Source organism: Culex pipiens, chromosome 2 (assembly GCF_016801865.2).
Source record: "Culex pipiens pallens isolate TS chromosome 2, TS_CPP_V2, whole genome shotgun sequence".
NCBI classification, from domain to species: domain Eukaryota; kingdom Metazoa; phylum Arthropoda; class Insecta; order Diptera; family Culicidae; genus Culex; species Culex pipiens.
Window position 1 is genome coordinate 141215849 of NC_068938.1, and position 10852 is coordinate 141226700.

Below are 10852 nucleotides of genomic sequence, written 5' to 3' on the forward strand. Positions count from 1 at the left end.
TGAAATAAAAGAACGCATGTTTAGTAGATTAAAATATACTATTTTATTATTAATTTTGCTTGATTTCGTCACAAGAGCTGTTATGTCCATCCATATAAAGCTCCTACAGCGACTACTTTCCTTTTTTTTACATAAATATGCTGTTTTGCTTTTTGCTGCATACGACCAAAGTTTTATTTTGTTTTACAAGATCTACCTAATGTGCTCAATGCTCGCTCCTATCCTTTGAGACTGTCTCCCGGTTCGCTTGGCTTAATACGTGTGTGACTGATCTTCAGTTTACTTTTACACATGATTCCACAATGCAATCAAACATCAACACTTATCCTATATCTCGCTTGCTGTAGCAATGATCTCATCACATGTCCTCACGTTCTCACATACACAGTTATTACTATCGTACTAGTAGGAGTATTACTACACTTTAATCTTTTTATGTATATTTTTATACAAAACTTAAGTCATGCTTACTTCGCAAGTTTCGTAACTCGGGTAAGTCGGTTCCTAGCTGCTGCTTTCTTTCTTAGTACGGAAATGAAGTTGGGAAAATTTGCAAAAAGGGATTCGCAATAGGGAACAGTCAGATTGTTTGAGTCCTTAGAATCGAAGTTTGCAAGAGATGTTGTCTATTACGCTTACAGTACGTTGTCTTACAAGAGTATGAGATACATCGATAACTTAGTGAAGATAATGGAGAAATAAACAAAAGAGTATTGTAGTTAAAGCTCTTCTAAGTTCTACTCTGCGGCTTCAAATTTCGGATCTTCAGCGAACTCGGGGAAGTGTAGCTTCGCTCCGTTGAGTCAGGGTTCAGCGCGCAGTGGAAGCCTCTAGCAGGGACTGGGTGGCGTTGTAGGCCAACGTGGTCGCCAGAGTCAGCAGATTGCTGGAGTCCAGACCGCTGGTGCTGGTCTCGACGTCCGCCCCGGTTGGCAGCAGCGGGTTCAATACTGAGGATGACTGCGCCAGCGTTGAAGTGGCCACGGGAAAGGATATGCTGCTCGAGGTGGTGTCGGGCGATACGGTTGACGTACTCGACTGAAGAATCGCCGACGAAAGCGTCGTCAGGACGGCAGCTACGGCCGTCGTCGTGCTGGTAGTGCTGCTACTTAAGCTAAGGTTGTTGAACGGCGGTTGGTTGGGCTTCGGTGGAACGAACGGATACTGGGGGCACGGATTGGGCAGCTGAGCTCCCAGCATGGATTCGAAAACGTACCCCACCAACGAACCCGCCGTCAGTCCAATGTTGTACGAAAGTGTCATCATGTTGCCGGTTACCTCCTTCAGCGTGGCCGAAACCTTGTCCGGTGCCAACATCATCGGCAAACTGCCGGCCAAGCCGTTGGTGATTCCGAGAGCTGCCGTGAAGACGAAAGCTGACGCTTCTCCAGCAATTACAGGCTGATCTCGGGGAGAGCAGCACAGCAAAATCAACGGAACCAGCAGTGCCCGCAAGCCGGACATCAGTATCAGTTGCCGGCGGGACCAGTTGTACGGAACGGCTGCCAGCAGCTTTCCGATCACATCGGAAGTATTAAAGGTAAACATCAGCAGCACCGGCATCCAAGTGCCCAAATTGCAGGAGATAATCTCCGATTCGATGCCCGGATAGAGGGAAAGTGTAACGCAGTACGCCAAAGCGATGCACGCCATGTACGGATAGATAGCGTGCGCTACCTTCCACCGGGACTCCAGCCCACCTAAAACAAAGCACACTAGTTAGAGCGAGCTCAAGTGCGCAAATTGCCATGCTAACCGCACAGCAAACCGCCGCAAACTTACTGCGAAAGCTGCCCAACCGGCTGGAGCTGCAAATGTCCGGCGTCATTACGTGTTCCACCTTGAACGCCACGTTTGGCACCTCGTGCGAAGACCCCGTTGCCGAGGTGGGCGACGTTACGGGCCGGTTGGTCGCGTTGGTCGTAACGCTCGTCGTCGTCGACGTCAAATTGTTGATGTTGGTTTCCAGCACGCTTTCCCCTCCGCTGGGGTTCGACAGCTCGTACACGGGATTGCTGCAAATAATTTTTAGGGTGAATTCGTAGAGTTTTGAGGAACCCTATCACTCTACCTAAAGCTCAAAGTTGTGGTTCCCGGTGGAATGTGCACCGGAGGACTGGACTCCAGGGCCAACACGCCGTAGCGGGCACTCGCCAAATCACCATCGATGGTGTCACTCTGAAAGATGAAACTGAGTGTCATGAGTTCCCCCTGAGTCCCTCACATCAGTCCTCTTACCAGCGTATGTTCATCGTCCGGTCGTAGCACTATTTTGGCACAAGCCTTCATATGGTACCGCACAAACGGCGAATGAGTCGTGATCGAGTGAAGCACGTAGCTGAACGCAATGTACACCGTCGACGTCAGGAAGAATATCGCCGTTGATGCGCGGTCACTTTTGATGAGAAGCTTCGTGACCACCCGGTTCGACGACACCAAGAACCCGGCAATACCTTGAATGACAAAAAAAAACACCCTCGTAACACTACTCCACGTTGTTTCAAAACCTCTTACTCTCGCCTGCCATCACCGCCTGGGTGTACTGCTTCGGTAGCATGCTGGCGAACCCGTAGAAGCTGGACTGCTGCACGGTGCAGCCCATCGCCACCAGCGAGACGGCGGCCAGGTTGACCGAGTACGCCGTGTTGGCGGTGAACATGTGCCAAGCCACTTCGCACAGGGCCACAAAGACGAGCGTGGTGAAGGACACCGCGTATCCTGGCGAAAGAACGGACTCGTTATCGACCAGAAATTGTCATTGTGGTTTGGTATGTTTAGACAAGGCTTTTATATCTCGAACTACTTACCAAATGCGACACGCACTCGGAAGGGTGCGAGCGAAAGGAAAACATTGTTCAACAGCACCGTACACAGCGCCACGATGATGTACGTCATCGACATGTCCAGTGCGACGGACTGGCCCGGGAAGCGGGACTGCCAGTAGTCGGCGGCGATTATGAAGCTGGAATAGTAAGTTTAATTTGAAATGTTATTATGCATGAACGTATAACTGAAGATGTTTTGATATTTTATTCAATAATGAAAAAAAATCCTCTCAGTTCTTTTCAAAAATCATTCCAAGTATCATGAAAAGTATACAACAAAATTTGCTGCTTTTTCAAATAAACAATTAATTAGTAACAGTTTTTAAGCAAGTTTCAGGTCTAATCTATATTTTTTTTCATTTAACTTTGCAAGGACAGATGCAGATGCTATCTTTCAAAAACGAAATATATTTTGTAAATAAGAAGTGAAATGACATTAATTGTTTTTAAGTTAAAATTAAAGGTATTTTTACAGTCCAGACTCGAAAAAACGAAGCCTCGATAATCTGAAGTTTTGATTATCTAAAGTTCGGATAACCGAACTGTCGATCTACACTTAATTGTCCCATGCCATTTTTTATCTATTCCGATATTATTCACTTTTTTTTATTTTTGATGTTTACACAAAACACATAATTTTGGTCATTTTTAGGAGCACTCATTAAAAACAACATAAAGTTTTTATTGAACAATCAATAAACTGCATATGTTCTCATAAATATTGCATTCATATGCATTTGAAAAAAAAAAGTATTACAAGCTTTGTTTTCCTTTAGTTTTCATAAGAGTTTGTTGCTGCAAATTTTGTAAATTTTCGATTACTTGTTTCCAATTTCTTAAATTATTATTGATTTATATTTACTTTCATATTCTGTCAGAATAACATTAATTTTATTCTCAGAAATATTATGTTAAAAAGCCTTTTACACTCATTTGAAAGATCTTTTGATTATAGGGGAAAGTGGGGCAAGTGTAACAAGCTAAGGAACTGCTCGTTATAACCCACTAAAAACGTTAAAAAATCTGTCGATTTTTTTAGAATCATCTTATTCCAGGTCTTGACTGAGACTTTGACAGAACAAGTTTTTAAAAAATTCTGTTTTTTTTTATGCAAAAAAATGATTTTAAAATTTCGATTTTGCGTACGGTCTACTAAAATAGTGGGGCAAGACGAACAACCCGTTGGGGCAAGAAGAACAATGCATGAAAAAACATGCTAATTTACTAACAATTGAACTATTATCACTTTGACACATCAGATTAGGATGTATTTGAAACGTTTCTTTCATTTTTAGATTAAAAAATAATATTTTACTAAAAATTTGACCGTTTTTACGAGAAAAAAATATTACTTAGATGATAAATAGTAAATTTTCATGATATTATTATATCGTGTATGGACAATTTTTAAAACAATTTTTTATCAGTTTTTAAGAACTTTTATGTATTTTTTTCACAATAAAATATGTTGCTGCAGCAATTCGTATTTTTTTCCATACTAAAAATCCATATGGTACACTTACCCCACACAGCTAAAAAAGTAGTAATCCAGCTGCGTGTAAAAGGCCTGGGTGTAAAATAAATATTGCATTATTTTATGCAACTTTATGTGATTTTACACCCTGAAATATGTAGCCCATCAGTATGGGAAACCTACTTGACCGAAATGTCAAGCTCATATATACGTTTATCCTTGCAGCTTTTTATCGGTCCGATGGCCGAGTGGGCTAAGGCGCCAGTCCTTACTGTTGGTGCTGGGTTTGAATCCCGTCGGTTGCAACTTTTGTTTAGTGTTTGCAAAAATTGTACATGCGGTGTGTAATATTAAGTGTTTATTTTGACGAAGGTGATGTGCATGCTTTTGAATGCGATTTTACCATCGGATTTTTTGCTGTGCACCAAAACAATTTTTTTTAAAAGCTCTCTACAAAAATAACCAAAACATAAATCATATTTTATAATACGTGCAAGTCATTGGTAGGGACACTACTGATCTAGGAAAAATAGAATTTTGATAAAATGAGCCTTAAAACAAACCCTAAGCCTTATTTTGTACTTTCCAAATATTATAAGGAAACAAAGGTTTTGAAAAAAACTTCATTCAATCTTATGCCCCGTGGCGTTTACGTCGTTTTGGCGGTTATGTGGTAGTACAATCAGCTAATTACATTGCTAGCAACAATTCCTCATACTGGAAAAAATCAAAATTGTAAAAATTACGGCCTTACGAGCGATTGTTCCTCTTGCCCCATATGGTCGTCTTGCCCCACCTTCCCCTACATCTAACGATGGGTCGCATGATTGATAGAGACATCATTTTCATCCAAATATCTGAGATTCGGCTTCAAAAAAGTGTATAATGAACACTTAAATGCTCATAACTTTTGATAGGGTTGTCAGATCTTTAATGCCTTGGACTCGTTAGAAAGGTCTTTCAAATAACGTTCAATCTTTTGGATGCGTTGGAAAGGTCTTTCAAATACCCATCCAACAATGGGTTGCATGACAGATCCGGACAACGTTTTCATCAAAATACATATCTGGGATCCGGCTTCTGAAAAGTGTATAAATAACATTTTTGCAATTCCGTCGTGAAACTACTTACTTTTCCTGTCATTCTTGAACGACGAAATAGCCTACTTTTCTGTACCAAAAATAGCAAAATCGAATAGCTACACTTTTCAAAATAAATGCTGAAAAGTTCTACTTTTCAGCACTGAAATGGGTGCTGAAAAGTTGAACTTTTCAGCACTTGTTTCGAAAAGTAACACTTTTCAACATTTTTTTGATTCAAACGATTTATTGACAAAATATATGAAAATTAGACTTAAAATTTCACTCAATGGGTGTTTTTCGAAATTGCAAAAAATGTTGTATGGAACTCGTTGCAAAACTTGATTTTTTCAGCACTCTTCGTATTTATCCAACTCGGTGAACCTCGTTGGATAAATGTACGACTCGTGCTGAAAAAATCCTCTTTTTGCAACTTGTTGCATAAACTACTATTTTGCAATTCCGTCGTGAAACTACTTACTTTTCCTGACATTGTTGAACGACAAAATAGCCTACTTTTCTGTACCAAAAATAACAGAATCGAATAGCAACACTTTTCAAAATAAATGCTGAAAAGTTCTATTTTTCAGCACTGAAATGGGTGCATAAACTACTATTAAGTGCTTATAACTTTTGATAGGGTTGTCAAATCTTCATCTTGGATCTTGGACTCGTTTGAAAGGTCTTTCAAATACCTTTCTAAAAATGTGTAACATGACTTACAAAAACCACCCTTTTTACAATCTTCCGGACTTTAGTTAAAATCGTTTTTTTTATTTGCATAACTTTTGAAGTACTTTACTGCCGCTCGAAGCTAGTCTGTCCCATATGTAATTTCGTTAAATTTTGAGGTAATTATGCAGATTTATTCGAAATCATGTAAGGCCGTTGCAAATATTTTTCAAAGTTTATGTCGCCCCCCTCCCTTTCAAAATTGGTCTGAAAAATCGAGGGGCAAAAAAAAATTTTTTCCAAAAAACTTCAAAATTTCCATGAAAAAAGTAGTCTAATCAACTGAAAACAATCTAAAATGCATTTTCTGCATTGATAATCATATTTAGCATGTTTGGGCTTGTTTAAAAATGTTTTGAATTTTTATGAAATGGCAATGTACAGCAACGCAAAAAAAATATTTTTCGCAAAAAATAAAATTTTCGTCAATACTCAGATATTTTTGAAACTAATGATGTCAAAACAACTGGACAAGTGTATAATGCATTTAAAAAAAAAATTCATGAAAATGTTGAAACCATGGCTCGTAATTTCAATTTTTATACTATTTTTTATTTTTTTGCCCCCCTCCCCCCTCGACTTTGGTCAGAGTCGAGGGACATAAACTTCAAAAAATATTTGCAACGGCCTAAACTATTAGAAAATCTAATAAAATTTAGAACTTTGTTCTATAACACCAGAGAAAATCCACTTTTTCGTGAAATTCTAACAATTAGCCTTATGGGCGGGACAAATTTGACTTACGTTTTTCTCGGCTTGCTGTTTTTACATATGGGACGGACTCGATAAGAGCGGCAGTTTAGTAAAGTATTAGTAAAAGTTTAGTAAACTTCATAATTTTCAATAGGGCTTATGGGACCACAAGCCGAAGGCAAAAAAAAAAACCTTGCGGTTGCCAAAATTTATTTTGGCTATTTCATTATTCAGTCTTGAAATAAATTTTGATGAACTCTTTCAGAATTAAAATAAATTAAGCTTAACAGTATTAACTTTACTGATACTTGAAAATTAGATTATTGGTTAATAATTAAACAGAACATTAAATTTATTGTTTTTAGCATGACAGTTTAAAAAATAACTTGTAATGTTAATCAAACTTGAATATTTCGTTATTGTAAGCTATCTTGTGTCATTTATGAAATAATTTTATGCAAAACTCAAGTGGATAGACGCCAGACTATATTTCATGAAAGATGTTTTAAACTTTGCTTTTAATAACATTTCATAACATCTTTGAAGAGTTTTCAATCAGTTATCCAAAGGCAGCAACTTATTTAAAGTTTTAAATAATAATATTTTTATAACAGAATTTAAATTATTACTTTCACAATTTCCACATTTTTTTTTTCATTTTCATTTACTCATTAACTCATTAGTAGGAATTTTAAGTGTTTAACTCAAACTCAAGATCATACTCTCAAATGAAAATATCTAATTGCATCTTATAATAGCTTCGAAATTACTCTGCCAACGTGAAACTTTGTCCTAAGAGATAACTTTTGTCCCTGGTCACTCAAAAAAGTTTTGAAAAAGTTGGTAGCTGCATTCAAGGTCACCCGCGACAAACACGAAAAACGGAACAAAGAGAAACAAAAAAGTAACTTTTTCAAAAAGTTTTCAAAACTTTTTTTAGTAAAATCGCCTCGTGATGATTATAAGCTAATCCCTTATGCAAAATTACAAAAAACACTTCATTTTAAAATGAAATTTTTGTTCTAAATGAAAAAATTACCCTTTTGGGTTATTGCAGATTTGAAAAGTACATTAAATTTCCCATAATATGACATGTCCCAATAAAATTTACAGTCATGAATCGAAAAATGGCAGAATTTTTGAAACTATTTTCTTATTTTTTTTATTTTCGATGAAAAATATGTTTTATCGGAGTTATTAGTACGCCATCAAATCGAGCGTCCAGTTTTACAGAAAAGTTCCTCCGACAAAAAAATTCCAAATCATCACCATTTCAGTATGCAAATGACTGAAAAACACGTATTTTTCGAATGTTTAAAATGCGATCCGTGACAAGATATCGAAAAATGCAGCTCGATTCGTGATCAGGGAAAAAATTACCCCTTATGACAAAGTTTCACGCAAATGACGAATTTGGCTCATATCCTCATTCTTATTGAATTGCAAATGAAATTAAATTATCGAATAGTCCAATAAATTTTCACCCAGCGGATTTTCAGCACAACCTCCCCTCAATGTTGAACCACCCAAAACCCAAGCACACACCTGTTATAGGGCAGCACAAAGCCGACGCCGGCCGTCATCAGCGCGAAAAAGACCAGCTTTCGCCGGTCCTGGGGTGGGCCTCCGCCCCCGCTACATCCGTCCATTTCCGGACTGTCCGAAGTGTCAAAGGCCCGCCTGGTGCCCTCGAGCGGTTCGTACGACGTATTACCACCACCACCACCGCCTCCACCACCCCCTCCACCACTTCCGCCACCATTCTCGGTGGCCTCCATCATTCTACGGGGGAGGCTGGCCTGGGTATTTTTTCGGAGTTGAATTTTTTTCTTGGTACTTTTTGACGATTTTCTTTGCTTACTTTTAGCTGATTTTAAGGTAGTTTTGTAACGTTTTCAACTTTACAAATCACAATCCTTGTCCTAAGGAAGGATTCATGGTGCCAGATTTGGGATTTACACAAAATCGATATTCAAGGCTGTTGTATATCCCATCACGACAGAGAGCTACAGTACTATTCCACTGTCCGTCTCGGCGGATTCAGTTCTTTTCCACATTTTTTCACCAGCCTTCAGCAAACAACCCGAGGTCCCGTCACCATCGTTCCGGCAGCAATAGTCCCCACGGGTAACCACACCTAGGTAACGGGGAAATCACCGTCAACCACACGAAACTTTCCACGGCACGAAATCGAACTAAGCCCTCAACCCGAGGAAAAACCACCCAAAACATGCACCTTTTCGATCATTCCGTCTGACTGTTCGAAGAGTGGTCGTTTTGGGGGTGCAGAAAAATATGACATAAATCGTGACCCTTTTGCGCATGGTTGCAATCTCCGGCGTTTTTCCAAAGCGCTCTCCCTCGCACGCTCTCGCTCTCTCTCAGTGTGGAAAAGCCAAAACAACAATTTTTACACTCAAGAATTTCCCGGTGAGAGACCAAAACAGAGAACGAAAACGGGGGTTGTTTATTGTTTGGTTTGGGAGGATTTTGGCTTCGCTCTCGCGGAATGAGAGTTTCTCAACAGGCGCGAAACTAGTGGCGTGAAAACGTGTCGGGAAATTATTTAGACTAGAGCCAAAAAAAGCAAAAATATTTAAGTGATATCATTAACACACTTCTTGAGTATGAAACAATACTAGCAACGGGATTCAAGTGCGCAAAAAACAAATCAGTAAATAAATTTAAAATAAATCCAATCCAAATTCAATTCAAGTTGCTACAGTCCATCTTCAACTATTCGAAGTCTTCGCGGATGATTGAATCTAGAAAAATGTGTTTATTCATTATTTTATTTTGAGTCACTGACCTTAAATATTAAATTTCAAATGCTAAAGTTTCAGAAGAATATTGAGAAATTTTTATTTTTGATTTGTTGAATAAATATTAGATTATTTGTATTAATAATAATGTGAACTGAATTTGAAAAATTGGAAAAAAATGCAGTAGGCTCTTGAAATTGGAATTAGGTTGCTTTTTTTTTGATTAAATCTATCAATGAAACTTTTTTTTTTTAATAATAGCTCTATCTCACCAGTAGGTTGATTAATCCGGGTTTATAATTTTCCGTTTATGTATCAATCTCTCCCTCCAGAACCATTGTCACCTCTGATGACAAGCTCCGAAGTCATGATTCTTTATACAGTCCAGACTCGATTATCCGAAGGCCTCGGATAAATTTCACTTCGGATAATCGATTTTTTTTTATGTGTTATATTTGATAGCTTAGGTATGACCCATAAACTACTCTAAAATGATTTATAATTTTTAAATCCAAGATGGCGGCCTAAATAGCGGCAATAACAGATTAATAATGCATTTTAAAATTTAAAAGGCAATCAAACATTTAAATTTGACTAAAATGAGGCCGCAGAACTCGAACTAGATGTTAAAAGTAAGAAAATAAAAAAAAACATGATTTTTTTTGTCATTATTCGATTATTTTAAGTCCTTAATCGAGTCTGAACTGTAATAGTGATTTTGTAATTCATTTTTAAAATTATTTTTGAAAAAATGTTTGTAGTTTGAATGAGTTATCAATTTTTTTCAATTTTAATTAAATTGAGAAATCGTTTGACTTAATGATTTTTTTGCAGACTTGACTTAAAATTAGGCCAACTTATGTTTGATTGTCGAGATTAAGTATGACCCTTAAACTGAGCTTAACTGTCCATGTTTTCAAATGTTCCAAATGCAGTTTCAGTCAATTTTAAAATTTCTGGACTAAAGTGGTAAATATTTTTAAGAGTAATAAAAAAACAAAAAAAAACAGTTATTCAAGTATCTAACTCAAAATCAACCCAAATGAAGCAATTTAAGATTACTTTTTCTTTATCTTGAGCTTTTTAAGACCAGTTTGGCCGAAAAGAACAAATATATATATAATTTGTATACAATAATTTCAACCAAATTTTATGCGCACATTTATGTGAACAGGGCAAGCAATCAAACATAAATTGGCCTAATTTTAAGTCTAGTCGGTAAAAAATCATTGAGTCAAAAGATTCTTAAGTATAGTAAGATTGGAAAATCAGATTACTATTTCAAAC

General features: G+C 37.6%; 1 protein-coding gene across 1 annotated transcript; it reads right to left on the minus strand.

Annotated features, from left to right (window-relative positions):
- Positions 1-49: 49 nt before the first annotated feature.
- Positions 50-9141, minus strand: LOC120415230 (equilibrative nucleoside transporter 4). Its single transcript, XM_039576687.2, has 7 exons — positions 8349-9141; positions 2808-2962; positions 2515-2718; positions 2239-2453; positions 2072-2178; positions 1783-2015; positions 50-1700 (listed from the first exon to the last, which is right to left on the minus strand). The coding sequence occupies exons 1-7, from the start codon at positions 8582-8584 to the stop codon at positions 811-813; spliced, it is 2040 nt and encodes a 679-aa protein (XP_039432621.1). The 5' UTR covers positions 8585-9141; the 3' UTR covers positions 50-810.
- Positions 9142-10852: the final 1711 nt, after the last annotated feature.